The sequence below is a fragment of the Callithrix jacchus genome, chromosome 3 (assembly GCF_049354715.1).
Source record: "Callithrix jacchus isolate 240 chromosome 3, calJac240_pri, whole genome shotgun sequence".
Lineage (NCBI taxonomy): Eukaryota > Metazoa > Chordata > Mammalia > Primates > Cebidae > Callithrix > Callithrix jacchus.
The window spans coordinates 62,733,832-62,755,886 of NC_133504.1; the positions used below are offsets into that span (position 1 = coordinate 62,733,832).

The 22,055-nt window shown below is 38.3% G+C and overlaps 1 protein-coding gene across 1 annotated transcript; it reads left to right on the forward strand.

Annotated features, from left to right (window-relative positions):
* Window positions 1–15,102: 15,102 nt before the first annotated feature.
* Window positions 15,103–19,459, forward strand: LOC100389386 (chromosome-associated kinesin KIF4A). The gene has a single exon (XM_008992703.6). The coding sequence runs from the start codon at window positions 15,208–15,210 to the stop codon at window positions 18,901–18,903; it is 3,696 nt and encodes a 1,231-aa protein (XP_008990951.3). The 5' UTR covers window positions 15,103–15,207; the 3' UTR covers window positions 18,904–19,459.
* The last annotated feature ends 2,596 nt before the right edge of the window (window positions 19,460–22,055 follow it).

Here is a 22,055-nt window from a genome sequence, read left to right on the forward strand (position 1 = left end):
AACAAATGAAAAATTAAATTTAGAAGTCATCAAAATGTAAAATGTTCATGCCTCAGAGGACAATATCAAGAAAGTAAAAGGACAACCCACAAAATGACTGATAATGTTTGCAAATTACATATCTGACAAGGGACTTAACTCTGGAAGACAGTTTGGCAATTCCTCAAATGATTAGACATAGAGTTAACCATATGATTAGACAATTACACTTTTTTTTTTTTTTTTTTTTTTGAGACGGAGTTTTGCTCTTGTTACCCAGGCTGGAGTGCAATGGCGCCATCTGGGCTCGCTGCAACCTCCGCCTCCTGGGTTCAGGCAATTCTCCTGCCTCAGCCTCCTGAGTAGCTGGGATTACAGGCTCGCGCCACCATGCCCGGCTAATTTTTTGTATTTTTAGTAGAGACAGGATTTCACCATGTCGACCAGGATGGTCTCGATTTCTTGACCTCGTGATCCACCCGCCCCGGCCTCCCAAAGTGCTGGGATTACAGGCTTGAGCCACTGCGCCCGGCCCTAGACAATTACACTTCTATGTATATACTCAGGAAAATAAAAATATTTCCACAGATGAACTTATGCACAAATATTTATGGCAAAATTTGAGATAGACAAGGGGCAGAAACAATCTCTTCAAAGAAACCACCTTTTTATGTCATTACATTGGTGATAGTTTCAATATATAAATTTTGAGGGACACAAACATTCAAACTATAGTAACCATTACAGTGCTACATTAATCTCTTTATGTCTATATATTTAATTTTACTAGTAAAATATATGCTTTCATATCTCTACGTAGTATATCTTAATGGGCTCCCTGTGCATTTATTCTAAGGCAATTCTAGTGGTGTCAAACTCTCAGTTTTTGCTTGTCAGAAAAAGACTTTATATCTGCTTTCTTGTAAAAGATAATTTTGCTGGGCATAATATTTCCACATGTCAAAGCATCTTTTTTTCCTCCTTCAGTGTATTAAATATGCCATCCCACTCTCTCCTGGGTTGCAAGGTTTCTGTTGAGAAATTGATGAATACTCTTGTGAGAATTTGCTTATATGTGATGTTTTGCCCTTATCTTGCTTCTTTCAAATTTATTTGTTCTTGAATTTAAGTAATTTGATCATAATATGTCTCAGTGAAAATTTATTTTCTGAGCATCACTAATACAGATTTTCATTCGGATTTGTTCCAGATTTGGGAAGTTTTATGTCATTCTTTAAATTTCCTTTCTGTCCCTTTCTCTTCTCATTATGTGACTCCATAGTTTGTATGTTTGTCTGCTTAATGTTGTGTTTCATAGCAAGCTTTCTTCATGCTTTTTATGCATTTTTAAATTTTTGTTCCTCTGAATAAAAAAATTCAAATGATTTCTCTTTATTTTTGATGATTCTTTCATCTGCTTGATTCAGTCTGTTATTGTCTCTCTATTAAAATTTTTATTTTCATCATTATATGTTTTAGTTCCAGAATTTGTTTAATGCTTTCTTACAGTTTTTAAGTCTTTGCTGAATTATTCATTTTATTCATGTACTGTTTTCCTGATGTTTAGGTGTCTATCTGTGTTCTGTATCTGACACCTTTTTAAAAATGATTGTTCTCAATTCTTTGCTGGGAAATTTATAGATCTCTATTTCTTATCTTAGGTGTAGTTACTAGAAAATTATTGTGTTCCTTTGGTGATGTAATTTTTCCTGCATTTTCGTGTTTCTTCCAGATTTTTATTGGTGTTTTCACATTTGAGGGCAAAATAATCTCATTCAACCTTTAAGGATAGGTTTCAGTGGGGAAAGACCTTTACCTAAAGGTGAATGCGAAGGTGCTAGATGGGGTGGGTGCAGAAGTTTCAGCTACGGGGAAAGTGCAGTGGCAAAGTCTCCATGCAACAACATTTACGGAGGTCAGTATTGATGAAGGCTGTGGGAGTTCTTGGCAGTCAAGTTTGCAATTGCCTACAGCAACAGCAAGAACAATTTGGTCCTCGGTGATAGATGCTGCTGATATCCTTCTGTTCTATTTTTCTCCTTGGGAAGTAATTATTTTCAATAGTGTTACTCTTGGCACTGGGTCCAACATTGAAATAAACTCGCAGTGGCAGTAGTGCCCTTGTCTGATGTGCAAGCATACAGGGAGTAGATGCAAAGCTGAGTCCTGAATCATAGGCATGTATTAAATGTTTACAACCCTGGGTTTCTGGGTATAGACTCACCTGTTGTGGTAGTATGCCATTGTGTGCAACACAGGTATGCCTGATGTGGCAGTGGTGCCAGTGTATAGGAAATAATTATATACAGAGTAGTTGTGGAGCCAGAATCCAGATCATGGTATGCATAGAACAAATATGGGTCTATGGTCTAGACATGAACACAACTGAGAGCAGGGGAAAAAATGGCACTTTAGCTGGCTGTACAATGACATCTCTTTGTTTCTAGAGGGTCTGTGGCAGTTGCAATGGTATTGATGTTCTCAGAACTAAAGGCTGCTGGTGTCCTCTGCCTGGTAGGCCACTGGAGACCTGGTGGCACTTGCCACATGGCTGATATTGATCCTGCCCTTTTGTTGTTTGTAGTCATCTCCAAATGACTCAGCTATGCTTATCTCTCCAGCAACATGAGTGGGGTGAAACCAAAGTGGGTCCTACAGGCAGTGCCCCAAAGCTGATGAGGCTAGTTTCTTGTCCTGTTCTCCTTTCGTCTATAAAGGGAACTCATGGACTGAGTACTCTCCTCTCAGAGCTGAACTGTGCTGCCTTGTGCTAAGATAAAGTGATACAGGCAAAAGAAAGCTGTTCCTTCTACCCTTTTTGTGCAGTCATTCTCATTTTTGTTGTTGTTATTCTGTGTTGCTGAAGCTTTTTAACTGGAGTTCTGGAGTCCTGAACTCTTCCAGAGAAATTTTTGTTCACAGATAATTGTAAAACTTTTTTTTTTTGTCTGTGTGAAATTGTAGGCTGGGAGCTCCCGTTCTGCCATCTTGCTGATATCACTCCCCTTTAATCAGTTATTTACATAACTTATTTGCCTGACATTTTATGAAACCTGAAAAACTAAAGGATGAAACAAAAAATATCCATGGTGCTTTATTATAGCAGGTAAATAGATGTGGATACTTAACCAAATTTAAATCACATTTAATTAAAATCTCATATGTTTAACTCACACTAGCCTATGAAATATTTGAGGGAACATAGTTTATTTTATTTGTTTTTGTATTTCCATTATGTAGTTCAGTACCTGTCTCATGAAAATCTCTATATATGTGTTTTACAGACATGTAAAAGAGGGAAAGAAGCAAGAGTAGAAGGAAGATTTGAAAAAATAGAGATACATGTTCACCATATGAAGTGCCTGCCCCGGCTTTGCCTTCTGCCATGAGTAAAACCTTCCTGAGGCCTCCCCAGAAGCAGATGCTACCATGTTTCTCATATAACCAGCAGAACTATAGCCAATAAAAACTCTTTTTCTTATCAATTACCCAGTCTTAGGTATATCTTTATAACAATGTGAGAATGGCCTGATACAGTAATAAATCATTTGTAATGGATTGATTGCTATTGCCACTACAATATGAATAGAATTTTTCCTTCAGTTAAAGCCTATCTCACAAGAAAAAATACTGCAGTATATTCAGACAAAGGAATGTTATTCAGAAATAAATGTTAAAAAAGAACTATCAAGCCATGAAAAGTTATAGAGGCACCTTAAATGCATACTACATAAAAAGAGCTGATTTCAAAGGATATATATTGTATGATTCAAACTATATGATATTCTGGAAAAGGCAAAACTATGAAAGTGTTAAAAAGATCAGTGGTTGCTAGGGATTAAGGGGGAGAAAAGGATGAATAAAAGGAGCACAGAAAGCAGTAAAACTCTTCCATCTAATAATTAATGATGAATTCATGTCACTATACATTTGTCAACATGTGTAGAAGGCATCTCTGGTGTAAACTTCAATGTAAACTACAAACTTAGAGGAATAATGATGTGGTAATGATGTAAATGATAGATTTTAACAAGCCTACCACTCTATTGCAAAAAGCTGGTAGTGGAAAGACAGTATTTGTGGTGGAGCAGAGGATATTATGGGAGCTCTGTATACATTCTGCTTGATTATGCTGCAAGCCCAAAACTGCTCTTGGGCTACCTAATCTAAATTAAATTGCTACCTAATCTAACCCCCCCCCACAGAGATATTTATTAAAAATATGAAAAATATGTTCTTTTTTTAATGAAAGCAAATGCACCTTCATTTATGCCACAAAATTTGCCCCCCCTTTTTTTTAGCAGTAATGGGGATAACATATTCTGGGGGATCAAACCAATTCACTTTGTCTTCGATAATCCCTAATTTGAAGTTGTTCACATGCTTCCATATCAAGTCAACTTTCATAAATTCAGTTATAGAATCACTTACTTTGTGAATAAGTAATACTCTTTCTATTAATAGCATCTAGCCATGGCATTAACTCACATTCAAAAAAGAGGACATAATATATGAGGCATTTCTTTTAGACAGAGATAAAAAATAAATATTCCCATTTATATGCTAAGGGTTTTGGGAAGGAGAAACACAAGTGGGAGTCCTGGAATGCTGATATCATGATCTCTCTATTAGTTGCATTCTCAAAGGAATGGAGTAGAATTGAACATATAAACCAAAAGCAAAGGAAGTTTGTACCACTCTCCCTATCTTGAAATCTTACTGGATTATATTTGCAAGGTGGTCTCATGCAAGCATAGGGAAGCTGAAGTATGGTAAAAAAGGGACAGTGGATTATGGTGGGTCACAGAGGGACTGGCCTGCATTTGCTGTTTTGAGCCTCCCTAGCTCCTATTTGGCAAGAAAGGTGACAGATATTTCTACATGATCCATTGCAGAGGCAAAACCAAGTTGAATTAAGAGCCTAAAGACTTGTCTAGCATAGCCATAGGTACAGATGTGATAAATTCCATAGATCTTATGATGAAGAAAACTAGCCAGAGGTTGGGTAGAAAATGTGACTAGCTTCAGAGAGATCTATAACATCAGCAAGGGCAAAGATAATGACAAATCACAAGGAAGACTACTATCCCAAGTTCATCCAAAAGGAAAGACCACAATTTCACCAGTTGCAACCTTTACCACTGGACACACTTGCAGGCCAGGCCACAGCAAGTGTGGCCCAGGCAGCACACTGTTTGAGACCTTTCTCTCTCCCACCATCTGCCACAAATATTAGATTTCTATCTTGTATCTCTCAGATCTGGAGAGATCCATAATGATGGGAAGAAAACCCGAGACAGAGTGAATGTTCCTGAAAAATTGAATTACCCAACTGAACCTACTTTAAATCAAAGATCCTGCTAATTCACAGCTTTAAAAACCCTCAGTTAAGCTTTCCTCCACATCCCAGCTATACTCTGGATTGGAGGCTCATGAGTCAAATCTAGCTCACTTATGAAAAATAGAAGAGCCCCCTTTTAAAATAATATATGACTGCTATGTATGCTACACATGGACAATATTTTTGTAAATAAAAACTCTATCTAAAACAAAATTATATTATATTTTTAATATTATTTCAAGTCTCCAAAAAGTCTTTTTTTTTTTCCCTGTCACATACCCTTTACAACTCAATTCAGGCTTATTAAGTTGAGCACTGTTACAAAATGAATTGTGATTCCCCACAAGATGTTAAAGTTCTTTTTTTTTTTTTTTTTTTTTTTTTTTTGAGACAGAGTTTTGCTGTTGTTACCCAGACTGCCAGACTGGAGTGCAATGGCACAATCTCAGCTCACCGCAATCTCCGCCTTCTGGGTTCAAGCAGTTCTTCTGCCTCAGCCTCCTGAGTAGCTGGGACTACTGGTGCGCACCACCATGCCCAGCTAATTTTTGTATTTTTAGTAGAAACGGGGTTTCACCTCGTTGACTAGGATGGTCTTGATCTCTTGACCTCGTGATCCACCCGCCTTGGCCTCCTAAAGTGCTGGGATTACAGGTGTGAGCCACCGCACCCGGCCAAGATGTTAAAGTTCTAACTCTCCAGTACTTGTCACTGTGGCCTAATTTGGAAATAGGGTATTTTGCAGATGTCAAATTAAAATAAAGTCATTAGTGTGGATTCTAATACAATATATCAGTGTCTTTCTTAAAAGTCAATATTTGAATGCAGAGAGAATGTGGTGTGAAGATTGGAGTTATGCTGTCACAAGCCAAAGAACTATGAGAAGCTAGGTGAGAGATGGAGAACAGAGCCTTCTCTAGCACCTTCAAGGGAGCATAACCCTGAGGGTAACTGGATCTTAGAATTTCACCCTCCAGAAGTGAGATAATACATTTCTGTTGCTTAAGTCATTCAGTTTCTAGTATAGTGTTATTGCATCCCCAGGAAATAAATATAGGTGCTGTACTGAGCAGCATCAGCCTATTTAGAGAAACAAGACATAAAATAGACACAAGAGGATTTTTTTATCTTTATTACTTTACGAAGATGTTACTTTTATATTACTAATTTTTCATTAATATTTTTACAATAAGTGTTATTTTTATGATAGATATTGATAATATGCATAGACACATATATTGTCTGCAATGTAGGCAACGAGTAGCAGCCAATGTAGTGATGAGTGTTAAAGATATCTTGGCTGTCCCTTAGCTTACCACTGGTTAAGTCCTATTTTAGTGATCTATTTAATGCCTACCTTACCTTGCATATTATCAGGCTATTGCATACGATCTCTACTAGGGTTATTCAATGTTGTATTGCTGTCTTGTAACAAATTACCACTAACTTGTTGGCTTAAAAAAATTAGAAATGTATTCCCTCAGTTTTGAAAGCCAGATGTCTGAAATGAAGGTGTCACCGTGGCCATCCTCCTCCCAAAGGCTCTGAGGAAGAATTGTTTCTTGCTTTTTCTGACTTCTGGTGCCTCCAGACATTCTTTGGTTTATAATAGAATAGCATCAATTACTCCTTCCTTCTAAATCTGACCTCCTCTTCTATGTCTTTTCCTTTTCTCTCTCTGTCTTCACTTCTTCTTATAAGTCAATAATTATTGGATTTAGAATTCACCTGAATAATCCAGAATAATTTCAAAGATAAAATTTTTAGGACATTCTGTACCTCATTTTTGTCCTGATATAAAATGATATCTGTAATGTCTAATGACAATATATACAATTCTATAGGAACGTGGGGATAAGAAGATAATCTGAGGTGAGATGGAGTGATCCTAATTAGACCAGGGTTAAATATATTTGGATATCTTAACCAAAACATTCATTATACATAGTTTTGATATATGACATATTACAGTTTTTGCTATGAGAAACATTTTCAAGTTACTGTATAAACCTAGCCTTTCACTCCTCCACCCCGTAACCCCCAATCTGTCATTTGAATTTGTGTCTGGCTTGGTTTGCTGTCAGGAGAGAAAGTCAGGCAGAAGTGTGTGGCCCTATTGGGACTGTCAAAAAGAGACAGAGTGATGAAAGTGTCAGAAACTTTTTTTCTTCTTTAGGATAATGTAATGGAGGACTTTTCACCAACAAGATATATGATACAATCATAACGAAAAATACTGCACAGAGTAGACTCAAAATTTGTTTAGTAAGAAGTAATACAGCATTACACTTCAGAATTGTTGAAAAATATCTTTTTTAAAATAACAAACATGAAGTAGGTAAATATTTTGGAGACCAATAATTCATGAGTATTACCTTAACATTCTTGTGTCTTACAGCAATAACCAAAAATATAAATGTAGTTATTCTAGTATATCAGTAAACATTGTACTTTAAACAATGTAATCCCCTTCATCAGTGACTTGATTTGTCTCCTCTAAAATTTTCTCTTTAATCCTCTATTTTGCTTTTGCAAGCACATACTTTTTATCATGCATGCTGGTTCCTTTTGTTACAAAAGTTGAATTAAACTACAGTAATAAAGAAAGCTTTCAAAATTATTTTATATGGTAGTCATGTTGATTTTGAAAATGAAGACATTTAGATTACTCTGCTATTAAAGATAAGAGACTAAAACATTGTGTATCATTTTTCAATAGAAATGTTTAATGTGGCATTCTGAAAAATAAAGTGAAAAACTAGGCAGGCCATGAATAATTACTAAATAGAAAGAGTCATAGAATAAGCTGTTGATGAATGTTGTTTCCACAGGTATGTCATTTAGATGATTATATGGAGTTGTCACAGCTAAAGTAAAAATATGCCCAAAGCAACCGTTTTCTGGAAGTGATGTTTCAGTGTCAACTAAAGCTCGCTGTCTGATGTTGTGACATCACTTCAGGCAATCTTTCAGAAGGACTGCAATAACATGGCAGCTTTGTTCAATCATGAATCCCCTTAGGAAAATCAGGTGTCAGGATGATATGCATACAACCAAGAAGTCAGATTATTATCATGTCCTGGCTTACCAGCACTACAAAATGTTAGGCTAAATATTCAGGGCAACACTGTAAAATGAATAAGGGACATCTTAGGAAAATGCAGTTTGATAGCAACTTTTCTTAGATACTAATTCCAAATCATTTTATGTTTAACTTTATTACATTGGGAGTCCCAAACAATGTGGAAAAGACTCTAATTCTATCAAGTAGTCATTAAATAAATAAAAAGAAAAGGATCATCATCTCTGCCAATATGCTCTAGGGAAAAATGTCATGTGTGCCCCACTGGATATACGAATGTATATCTCTGTCAAGTGCACCTAAAAGGATTCACTCAAATAAAAATAAAAAGAAGAAAACAAAAACCACACTCAAAAGTGGAATATAAATATCATGTACTAACCAAAATCCCAAGGAAAGAAAACAAACAAACAGAAAAAACCTGAATCTTGTTTTTTCCTTTAAGAACTCTGCAAGACATTTAAATTTGCTTAGCCAAGCCACTTGAGACTTAATTCTTTCTGTCATTTCATTTTTCTCATTTATTCTGCCTGCCCTTGGGCTTTTTTCCCTTGTGTGTTCTACAAAAAGCAAAAAAGAAATATAAGAATTGTTTTCCCATATATAAAGAAACATCTACATGTACACATTTATTTATTTCTAACTGCTATTATCTAATCTTCTGCCATCCCTCAATTATGCCCATAATGCATACTTGATGTTTGATCACTTTGCATTTTTAAGTGCTATTTTTCCTCTGGCATCTCTCTCCCCAGTCTCTAGTGATGACTACTTTTGGCTCATGGTATGTACAAGATGCAGCAGTGTTATTCACCATTACGCATGCTATTGCTATAATATCCCTTTCCACACTTCACTACAAGTGGCCAAAGAGAGTGTCCAGCTCTCAGGTTCTAGCTTGTGATGTCTGCAATTGTTATTCAAAAAATCGATCTGTAAGATCACTGCCAATCCTAATGATGCCTGTAACTCTCTACATGTCTTTGAGGATGTCAAACTAAACTACATCTTCTTTTGCCATCCATTCTGCTTCTCCTTTGTCTTAGAACGTGTTTCCTTTTATAGATCATCTTCATGATAATAGGTAGTTTTGACTTTGCCAATGTTGGTAATTAGAGTTAGTTGCTCTTGAAAACACTCCAAAACAGCATTTTTTTTGTACATATTTAAATATCTCATCCTGCTTAAAGTTATTTTAGAATGCTACTCAAAGAAAGAGCCTTGCAAATACAATGGTGGAAAGCTAAGACACAAAGTGGTATTTTGTATTACAGTATATAGTGATTTAGTCCCTGCAGGTAAAAATCTCCCCAAATTTCTCTTGAATACAGGCACCTAAAGAAGTTGAAAATGCTCAAGGAGCAGTTTCTGCATGCTGGCAAGGAATTTGGAAGTTTCAAAAGGCTAAGAGAGCCTAAAATCCTTTCTAGAAAATGTATATCTTCTTTCTCAGACAAATTATTCTCTAAGATCTAAAAAGTGATTTTTATTCTATAGTTCTGTTTTTACTTCCTTTGAAGGTAAAAATCTAAACAATGATTTTTATTCTATAGTTCTGTTTTCACTTCCTTTGAAGGTGAAAGTTGGAGTGTTGTATGTGATGGGACAAGAATACCGCCATCTTAATGAGACTCCACCACCTTAAAGTGTCAAGTTTCCATTTCTCAGAACTGTCTGTTGCCACTTGACCAAAATGCAAAATTCAGCCCCACCTCTATCTTCAACAGAGCATAACAAACCTAACCAAGCTTATTAAAGTCCCCAGCAGTCCCAGCCAGCCAGCACTCCCCTAACCCTTCCCTGATAGGAGCTTCTCTCAGAACACACTTCCCCACTGGGCCCTTTTTAAAAGTCTCAGGCAGTAAGAGAGTCTCAGGCTGACCCTGCCAGCCAGAAGCCCTTCTCAGGTTTACTCTCAATAAAACTGTCTCAACTATTAAGCCGCTCTCTCTTTTCATCTTCTTTCCCATCTCTCCCTCTGCTCTAACAGTATGTATCTATATTAATGAACTCCGAAAAATCTGTAAAACTGTTGCACTATATACAGAATAGCTAATTGTTCATTCTCATTAGGTAATTGTTCACATACATTCTTTAATAGCAGTTTTTCCCACCATAACAGAACTTAATGTTCACTTTATTAAATTTTTAATCTATCAAATGGCCTATAGGTGAGTGGAAAGAAAAAACAAATGATGAATTTTTGTACTGTAACCAGGATGCCTCAATGTATATGTATTCTCTGTCTATTCTGGTGTATATATATTCTCTCTCTATTCTGTTAGTCTTGTTTTCTCTCTGTGTATTGAGCCTTTACATTGCATAGTATCCCTGAAATGTCCATGTCCTCATACCTATAACTCATGAGTATGGTACTTTTTATGGCCAAAACCTTTGTAGATGTAACAAATTTAAAGATCTTGATTATCCTGGTTTTTGTGGATTATCTGGACCCACAGCAATCAATTTTCTCCTATAGCCTTCAGGGGAAGCACATCCTTGAGACTCATTTTAGACTTCTGACCTGAAGAAATGTACAATAATAAATTTGTATGATTTTGATCCACTGAGTTTGTCATAACTTGTTATAGAAGCAATAGAAGACAACACATATCTATGTGTGTATATATAAGTATATATATATAATAAATTGTATATATACACACATAGATACTTGTGAAATGGGAGAGTTCTCTGGCCCTACATCACAGGACATGCAACAGGGGTATGGCTCTCTGTTTGGTCAATGTGAGCTCAAACATTTGACAAGATGGGGAACATGCAGACAGGCAGGTGCAGGAGACAGGGCAAGTACTTTGGGCTCTGGCCCCATGGTAGTGTCTAGGAGTGGGTGTCTGCAACTCCAAAGCCCAAGTAGATGTTACAATGTTAACCAGCTCGGTGCCCTCTTGGCACTCAAGTTTTTGTCCAGCGTCCAGGAAGAATCAGGTCATACATGGATTTGAAGAGTAAATGCAGGGATTTTATTAAATGGTGAAGGTAGCTCTCAGTGGGATGGATGGGGAGCCAGAAAAGGAATGGAGCGGGAAGATGATCCTCCCCTGGAGTTTGGCCATACAGTGGCCAATCTCCTTTTTGATCATCCCTAGTCAAACTCTTCTCAGCATTCAGATGCTCCTTCTCTTCTCTCTTTCTCCACCACACCGTTCTGCCATTTGTCTGCTCATCTCTTTCTGGAGCCTGGGGTTTATATGGGTAAAGGACAGGTAGCATGGTGGGCCAAAAGGCAATGTTTGGGGGAAGAAAACAGGAATACCTGTTCTCACTTAGGGCCATGGGTTTCTAAGCTTGAGGATGGCACCTTTGCTGGGGAATCACCCTCTTCTATGCAGTATTTTCTTGTCTCCTGTCTGTATCATATGTAGTATTATTTGAAGTAAGAATTGGAGTATTGTATATATGCATACACATATAATCATATGTCTATGTGTCTGTGTATATGTACACACATGTGTATAAATATGTATATATATACTGTTTATACATATATACCTACACTATATATGTATTGTGTATGTATATATTTTCTATATACATGCATATATATACATATCCCTGTATGTATATTTACATATATATATAGTTGTGTATATGTACACAATATCTATGTTTGTATATATGTATCAATATGTGTATGTGTGTATTATGTCTATATATGTATTATGTCTATATGTATATATACACACATATATACATATATCTATGTATCATTATACTCCAATATATATAGGTGGCCAATCATGAATTATTGATCTCATACACACACACACACACACACACACGTATAAATGTGTATATATGTATATATGGTGTTTAAACATATATACCTACACTATATATGTGTTGTGTATGTATATATTTTCTTTTTATTGCATTTTAGGTTTTGGGGTACATGTGAAGAACATGCAAGATTGTTGCATAGGTACACACATGGCAGTGGGATTTGCCGCCTTCCTCACCATCAACTATATCTGGCATTTCTCCCCATGCTATCTCTCCCCAACTTCCCACCCCTTGCTGTCCCTCCGCTATTTCCCCCCGACAGACCCTAGTGTGTGATGCTCCCCTCCCTGTGTCCATGTGTTCTCATTGTTCAACACCCACCTATGAGTGAGAACATGTGGTGTTTGATTTTCTGTTCTTGTGTCAATTTGCTGAGAATGATGGTTTCCAGGTTCATCCATGTCCCTACAAAGGACACAAACTCATCGTTTTTGATGGCTGCATAATATGCCAGGGTGTATATGTGCCACATTTTCCCTGTCCAGTCTATCATCGATGGGCATTTGGGTTGGTTCTAGGTCTTTGCTATTGTAAACAGTGCTGCAATGAACATTAATGTGCATGTGTCCTTATAGTAGAACGATTTATAATCCTTTGGATATATACCCAGTAATGGGATTGCTGGGTCAAATGGAATTTCTATTTCTAGGTCCTTGAGGAATCTCCACACTGTCTTCCACAATGGTTGAACTAATTTACACTCCCACCAACAGTGCAGAAGTGTTCCTATTTCTCCACATTCTCTCCAGCATCTGTTGTCTCCGGATTTTTTAATGATTGCCATTCTAACTGGCGTAAGATGTTATCTCAGTGTAGTTTTGATTTGCATTTCTCTAATGACCGGTGATGATGAGCATTTTTCCATATGTTTATTGGCCTCAATTCTATATACATGCATATATACACATATCTATGTATGTATATTTACATATATATAGTTGTGTATATATAAAGTGTGTATATATTCACATGTAATACATCTTTGTATGTGAATATACACATATTGTGTATAGGTACACAATATCTATGTTCGTATATATGTATTAATATAATATGTATTATGTCTATATACACATATCTATGTATCATTATACTCCAATATATATAGGTGGCCAATCATGAATTATTGATCTCATATATATATATATACACACGCACACACAGACACACACTATATATGTATATTTTTATATATTTGTATACACTACATATATACACACACTGTATATATACAAGTGCATATATATGTATACATATATACATACATACAGATATATATGTGTATATATAGTGTGTCTATGTGTATGTGTGTGTGTGTAGTTTTTGCAAGGATTTGCATCCTGCCTTCTTGTCATTAGATTATGTGAGTCGCCCAGGAACTCTCAAACATTATATTTGGTTTAAAGGAGCAAAAAATGGTATGATAACACCACATTGCACCAAACAAAATTATCTGTAGGGAGATATTACTAAAACAATAATTTAATTATTCCCAAAAGTATTTTATTCTAAATATAAAGTCTAACAAACAGTGATAATGCAAAACATAAGGAAACATTACCCTTGAATGAATAAGTGTCAACATAAAACCAAGAGAAAAGAGAAATAAACCCTTCTTGATTTTGAAAATCATTTTGATGTGTCATTTTATAACTATATTCACAAAAACTATTTATAAAAGCATAATTTCAATGTTTTATTTCCCATAATTTTTTTTCTTAATAAATTTTCTATTAATTCTCTCATAAGATTCAATTTTCAGCCTATTTTCTTTAGTACGTATTCTGTATTAAATTTTTTTTTAAATATAATAATTTCTGAATTCAAGCATGAGCAAAAATGACTTTCAAGTATTGTCAAACATGAGTGACCCACTTGGCTCAGTTAGAATTTTGCACACAAACATCCTCCTCTAGACTCTTGTCAGTATCGTTCTGTTACTTTCCACTGTTTGGATTTGAGAAAGGAATATCTGATATTGTGCATTACTCTTTGTTATATACTCAGTTTTTCTGCCTGGATTTATCTAAGATTTTTGTCTCTTTCCTTAACTTTAAAATCCCTCATTAATATATAATTACATATTTTAAGTGGAAGCCAAATTGCGTTATCTATGGAATGCTTGTCCTTGTATATTACAGGGCCTATCCATCACAACATTCAGCCTTAGCCTCAATATTGCTTTTAAAGATATCATTCTTGACCATTTTAGTTAAAAGTGTAAACCAACCTTCTCCCATTTCAGAATATTTTTTAACTTGTTTTATTTTTCTAGTTAGCATTTATTACCTTCTAATATATAGTATACCAATCTATCATGTTTACTTCCACTAGAATTTAAGCCCCACAAGTGTAGGGAATTTAATCTATTTGTTAATTGACATATTTTCAGCATCTAAGATACCTGTTGAAGGAATGAGTACATGAATGGATGATTGTATAAATATTTATATAAACAAGTGCATGTATAAATAGTGTGTGTAATTATATTTTAATTATATTTATTATTCTTGGATTGCATGAACACTATTGACCTGAAGACATAGTCTTTATGTTGGTCATAGCAGCTTTCTTCTATGCTTTTATCTTTTAAAAATATATTCAGAGACTTCTCAATGGCCTTTTCATCTGAAGTATTATATACATGTATATTTTAGATAGAGTCAGTAAATAGTCTCTGTCCATCTATAACTAGTTCAGTATGCAGATATGGAATACATGCAGAGATTTTTGGATCCATATTCTAATACTTCATTTCAGTCAAAGAGACTAAAAAAAGTTTACATTTAGGACCCTCCCCTTTCTACTGTGCCGGGCGGGGCGCGCAGGCGCTCCGCGCTCGGGCAGTCTCCGCGCTCCGGCAGTCTGCACTGCAATTGGTTGGATTCTCCGGGACGGATTCGAAACTTGGCGGTTAAAGCTCTGGCTGGGACAGGGTGGCGGGAGACCCGGGAAAAACGGAGAAGGGACATTTAGTTTGAGACGGTGCTGAGATAGGATCATGAAGGAAGAGGTGAAGGGAATTCCTGTAAGAGTGGCGCTGCGTTGTCGCCCTCTGGTCCCCAAAGAGATTAGCGAGGGCTGCCAGATGTGCCTTTCCTTCGTGCCCGGGGAGCCTCAGGTGGTGGTTGGTACTGATAAGTCCTTCACCTACGATTTTGTGTTTGATCCTTCTACTGAACAGGAAGAAGTCTTCAATACAGCAGTAGCGCCGCTCATAAAAGGCGTATTTAAAGGATATAATGCAACCGTCCTGGCCTATGGGCAGACTGGCTCTGGAAAAACCTATTCGATGGGAGGTGCATACACTGCAGAGCAAGAGAATGAACCGACAGTAGGGGTTATTCCTAGGGTAATACAACTGCTCTTCAAAGAAATTGATAAAAAGAGTGACTTTGAATTTATTTTGAAAGTGTCTTACTTAGAGATTTACAATGAAGAAATTTTGGATCTTCTACGCCCATCTCATGAGAAATCTCAAATAAATATACGGGAGGATCCTAAGGAAGGCATAAAGATTGTGGGACTCACTGAGAAGACTGTTTTAGTTGCCTTGGATACTGTTTCCTGTTTGGAGCAGGGCAACAACTGTAGGACTGTAGCCTCCACAGCTATGAACTCCCAGTCATCCCGATCTCATGCCATCTTTACAATCTCCATAGAGCAAAGAAAGAAAAGTGACAAGAATAGTAGCTTTCACTCCAAGCTGCATCTTGTAGACCTCTCTGGATCAGAAAGACAGAAGAAAACCAAGGCTGAAGGGGATCGTCTGAAAGAGGGTATTTATATTAACCGAGGCCTCCTATGCTTGGGAAATGTAATCAGCGCTCTTGGAGATGACAAAAAGGGTGGATTTGTGCCCTACAGAGATTCCAAGTTGACTCGACTGCTTCAAGATTCTCTGGGAGGTAACAGTCATACTCTTATGATAGCCTGTGTGAGTCCTGCTGACTCCAATCTAGAAGAAACATTAAATACCCTTCGCTATGCTGACAGAGCAAGAAAAATCAAGAACAAACCTATTGTTAATATTGATCCCCAGACAGCTGAACTTAATCATCTAAAGCAACAGGTACAACAGCTGCAGGTCTTGCTGCTACAAGCCCGTGGAAGTACCCTGCCTGGATCTATAAATATGGAACCATCAGAGAATCTGCAGTCCCTGATGGAGAAGAATCAGTCCCTGGTAGAGGAGAATGAAAAATTAAGTCGTGGTCTGAGTGAGGCAGCTGGTCAGACAGCCCAGATGTTGGAGAGGATCATTTTGACAGAACAAGCAAATGAAAAAATGAGCGCCAAGCTAGAAGAGCTCAGGCACCATGCAGCCTGCAAACTGAATCTTCAAAAGCTAGTGGAGACTTTGGAAGATGAGGAATTGAAAGAAAATGTAGAGATAATTTGTAACCTGCAGCAATTGATTACCCAGTTATCGGATGAAACTGTTGCTTGCATGGTTGCAGCCATTGACACGGTAGTGGAACAAGAAGCCCAAGTGGAAACCAGTCCAGAGATGAGCAGGTCTTCTGATGGTTTTACCACTCAGCATGCTCTCCGTCAAGCACAGATGTCTAAGGAGCTGATTGAGTTGAATAAAGCCCTTGCACTGAAAGAGGCCCTGGCTAGGAAGATGACTCAGAATGACAGCCAACTACAGCCCATTCAATTCCAATACCAGGATAACATAAAAGGTCTAGAATTAGAAGTCATCAATCTGCAAAAGGAAAAGGAAGAATTGGTTCTTGAAGTTCAGACTGCAAAGAAGGATGTCAACCAAGCCAAGTTGAGTGAGCACCGCCGCAAACGTCTCCAGGAGCTGGAGGGTCAAATTGCTGATCTGAAGAAGAAACTGAATGAGCAGTCCAAACTTCTGAAACTAAAGGAATCCACAGAGCATACTGTCACCAAACTTAACCAGGAGATACGGATGATGAAAAACCAGCGGGTACAGTTAATGCGTCAAATGAAAGAGGATGCTGAGAAGTTCAGACAGTGGAAGCAGAAAAAAGACAAAGAAGTAATACAGTTAAAAGAAAGAGACCGTAAGAGGCAATATGAGCTGCTGAAACTTGAAAGAAACCTCCAGAAACAATCCAATGTGCTCAGACGTAAAACAGAGGAGGCAGCAGCTGCCAATAAGCGTCTCAAGGATGCTCTCCAGAAACAACAGGAGGTCGTGGATAAGCGGAAAGAGACTCAGAGCCGTGGAATGGAAAGCACTGCAGCTCGAGTGAAGACTTGGCTTGGAAATGAGATTGAGGTTATGGTTAGTACTGAGGAAGCCAGACGCCATCTGAATGACCTCCTTGAAGACAGAAAGATCCTGGCTCAAGATGTGGCTCAACTCAAAAAAAAAAAGGAATCTGGGGAGAATCCACCCCCTAAACTCCGGAGGTGTACTTTCTCCCTTACTGAAGGGCATGCTCAAGTTTCAGAGTCAGAAGATTCTATTACAAAGCAGATTGAAAGCCTAGAGACTGAAATGGAGTTCAGGAATGCTCAGATTGCTGACCTACAGCAGAAGCTGATAGATGCAGAAAGTGAGGACAGACCAAAACAACGCTGGGAGAATATTGCCACCATTGTGGAAGCCAAGTGTGCCCTGAAATATTTGATTGGAGAGCTGGTCTCCTCCAAAATACAAGTCATCAAACTTGAAAGCAGCCTGAAACAGAGCAAGGCCAGCTGTGCTGACATGAAGAAGACGCTGTTTGAGGAACAAAATCATTTTGCCCAGATAGAGACAGAGTTACAAGCTGAGCTGGTCAGAATGGAGCAACAGCACCAGGAGAAGGTGCTGTACCTTCTCGGGCAGCTGCAGCAAAGTCAAATGGCAGAGAAACAGTTAGAGGAATCAATCAGTGAAAAGGAACAGCAGCAGCTGAGCACACTGAAGTGTCAGGATGAACTTGATAAGATGCGAGAAGTGTGTGAGCAAAATCAGCAGCTTCTCCGAGAGAATGAAATCATCAAGCAGAAACTGACCCTCCTCCAGGTATCCAGCAGACAGAAACCTCTTCCTAAGGATGCCCTTCTATCTCCAGATTCTTCTTTTGAATATATCCCACCTAAGCCAAAACCTTCTCGTGTTAAAGAAAAGTTCCTGGAGCAGAGCATGGACATTGAGGATCTAAAATATTGTTCAGAGCATTCTGTCAATGAGCATGAGGATGGTGATGGTGACAGTGATGAGGGTGATGATGAGGAATGGAAGCCAACAAAATTAGTTAAGGTGTCCAGGAAGAACGTCCAAGGGTGTTCCTGCAAGGGCTGGTGTGGAAACAAGCAGTGTGGGTGCAGGAAGCAGAAGTCAGACTGTGGTGTGGACTGTAGCTGTGACCCCGCAAAGTGTCGGAACCGCCAGCAAGGCAAGGATAGCTTGAGCACAGTTGAACGGACCCAGGATTCCGAAGGCTCCTTCAAACTGGAGGATCCTACGGAGGTGACTCCAGGATTGAGCTTCTTTAACCCTGTCTGTGCCACCCCCAATAGCAAGATCCTGAAAGGGTTGTGTGACGCGAAGCAAGTGCTGTCAAAGAAGACTGCCCCACCTCCCTCCCCTTTTGACCTCCCAGAGTTGAAACATGTAGCAACAGAATACCAAGAAAATAAGGCTCCAGGGAAGAAAAAGAAACGAGCTCTGGCCAGCAACACCAGCTTCTTCTCTGGCTGCTCCCCTATTGAAGAAGACGCCCACTGAAGTTGGAGTCATGATCTCTACACCTAGTCTGGCCTGGGAGATTCTTTCAGGTTGCAGCCAGAAGGGGTTTTTTAAATGACTCCTCTGGATTTCAGGTTTCTTGCTGTTGTAAAAAGGAACAAAGCGTTACTGAAAAGAAGGTAACCTTTGTTGGATGTTGGCCCTCAGCCTCCAGCCCCAGACTACAGTTCTCTGTTCTCCAGAAGGGTGCTAAGCCACCTACTAGAGAGAGAACCAACTGGCTTTCCTAATGACTCATCAGGAACCAGCCCTCAGTATGGTCAAGTTCGTTCTTATTTGTGATCAGTTCAGACTATCTCCTGATGGCTTTCCTATCTTTTGGTTGTCTCTGTTTAATGGAGGAGCCTGGCCTAGCTTGGAGGCCTGGCTTAGATCTTTCACTCCACCTCAGGAATGGGGTTGTGATCTTTTCTCTCCTGACCCTCTCTGAATTGTAAGTGTTTCAATAGTACTCTTGACTGTCTGCCATGTTGTTGAAGTAAATGAACTATTCTTAAATGTTAAGTAAATAAACCTTAGCTCATCTAAAAAAAAAGTTTATATTTATTAAGTTATACATTGTTAATTCAGATATCCATTAAGCTGTAGATGATCAGGGAATAAGTCAGAGTTGAAATCCATCAGTGCCTTATATTTTACAACTCTTTATTTAACAATGAAGCAGAATATTTCCCTGACTGCTTTGTGGGACTTGCGACAGGGGTGCCTTGTTTACTCAGCCCGCTGTTCTCAATGCCACATAGAAGTGAGAGCGCAAGTGAATGAGGTGGGAACTGGAGTGCATGAGGATTTGAACCAGCCAGTCATTTTGCTGCTGGGAGGACTAAACTCCACTCACTTGGACCAGCTACATGCCACCACTCCAGAGAGGGAGCACACAGGTGAGCAGGTGAGCTGGCGCTAGTGCTTTGGGGCACAGGCAAGAGTGAACTCCATACAGTCCCTGCAGAGGTGTCTAGGTGGGGTACCTGTGACTTCTGAATACCCAATGCACATTTTACAGTGGTGTTTTAGCTCTGCTGTCTACAGAAAGCTTAAGTGTTAACAGCTTAGTGGGTGCCCGCTTGCCTTCTGCCAGTGAGGCCAAAGGGCCAGTTTGACAGCCTTTTTTTGTTGTTGTTGAGGTGGAGTCTTGCTCTGTCTCCCAGACTGGAGTACAGAGGTGCAATTTCAGCTCACTGCAACCTCTACCACCTGGGTTCAAGTGAGTCTCCTACCTCAGCCTCCCAAGTAGCTGGGATCACAGTTGTATGCCACCAGAGCCAGCTAATTTTTAAAAAATATTTTCAGTAGAGATGGGGTTTCACCATGTTGGCCAGGCTGTACTTGAACTCCTGACCTCAGGTGATTTGCCCACATTGGCCTCTCAAAGTTCTGGGATTATAGGCATGAGCCACTGCACCAGCCATTACAGCCTTTTGCATCCCCACTCATGTCTCCTGAGCTCCTGTCTAACATACAAGAAAAATGAGTTTTTATTGCATGAACAAATTGAAAGATGGTAAGTGGGAGGGATTTTATTGATGATTAAAGTGGCTTCCAGAGGGAAAGATAACTGAAAAGGGAAAATGTGGGTAGGTAGTCTTTCCAAGAAGTCTGGCTGTGTCTGGCTGGATTCTTGTCTGAAATTATGTTGTCATGCTGTCCCTCTGAAGTTAAGCTGCTTCTCTCCATTGTCCAGCCATAGTCGTCCTGTTGTCCAGCTGCTTATTCTCTCTGCTGGCTGAGTCTGGGGTCTTTATAGGTACAGGAAGAGGTGGGTGAGCCATAGGTGGTTTAGGAAAAGACAGCATTCAAGCAGGGAAACAGGAATAGAATTTCTCACTTTAGGCAATGGTTTCAGGCTTTTTGGTTTGACAAGGGTGGGGTTTCGCTGGGGATCTACACTTTTCTGCCCAGAATTTCTCTGCCTCCTGCCTCTATCGTTGTGTCAATGGCATCTACCAAATAGGTGAAACGATGATAGTCATTTGTCTTTCCCAGTTGTCGTAATTCAAAATGAGCTACAGCTGTGCTCCAATTCACTCTTGTGTTGCTACTCAAGTGAACACTAAGCTTGGGGCAAATTTCTCTTGGCTTCACCATTTTGAGGTGGCCTTTGAGCTCTGATGAGATTCTTAAATATCATATTCAAATATATTTATGTTCTAAAACCACTTTATGACCTGCTTAATTGGCCTTCTCAAGAGGGGTCCAGATCTTACATTTTAGACTAAATTTTGTTGAAAAAACAGGTTTTTGCATGGAGCTTACCATGTGATTATTTTTGTAATGATAAATATCTCAAAGTTTGTGGCATGTGGTTTCCCAGCATTTTCTAGTATGAAAATTTTTCTTGTTTGTTTTTTAAACCCTAATCATAATCACAATAGACATCATGTAACTGCATGTGCTCATGTCAGAAGTAATGAGAAGCAAATGGGAATTTCATTTTATCAAGAACATAAGTGTGTGAAATTGTCTAGTTCAACTCAAGTGCTTTAACAACACAATCCCAGCCTGGAAAATTATGTCAAACTTTGCCTACATAGTATGGCATGCAGTTTTTCAGTAATTAACTCTGTACTAGATCTTCAAAACTGTTTTCATTTGACTTTTCAAGACATGTTATTTTTCTGCTGTTTCCAATCTGGTAACATTCAACCGCATCCTCCATTTTACAAAATATATTCACCCTTTTACCCTAAATCTTGAGAATGACAACCTGCTGGTAAAACATACTTGCTTTTATCTTATTTGCAGACAAGGAATCTTTCTATTTATATATGTTTTTATAAGTTTGTAAAATATGATTTTCAAAATTCTGACTACCTCTAATATTTCCTAACCCTGTTAGAGATAGAAACATAGCATTGTTTTGGATAGAAATAACATTAACTGTTGAATCAAAATAGTTGAGCATAAAATCCACAGGCAACCTATGTGATTTTATGCAAGAAACTTAATCTCCCCAAACTTTTGTCTTCTTATGTGTAAAATCTACAAATTCAACTAGATAATATCTAACCCATCTCACATGCAAGGATACACACAGGCTCAAAATAAAGGGATGGGGGAAGATTTACCAAGCAAATGGAGAGCAAAAAAAAAAAAAAAAGCAGGAGTTGCAATTCTCATCTCTGATAAAATAG

What these genes read in the sequence shown, in the direction of transcription:
- LOC100389386 (XM_008992703.6), top strand. Translation starts at nt 15,208, where the DNA reads ATGAAGGAAGAGGTGAAGGGAATTCCTGTAAGAGTGGCGCTGCGTTGT.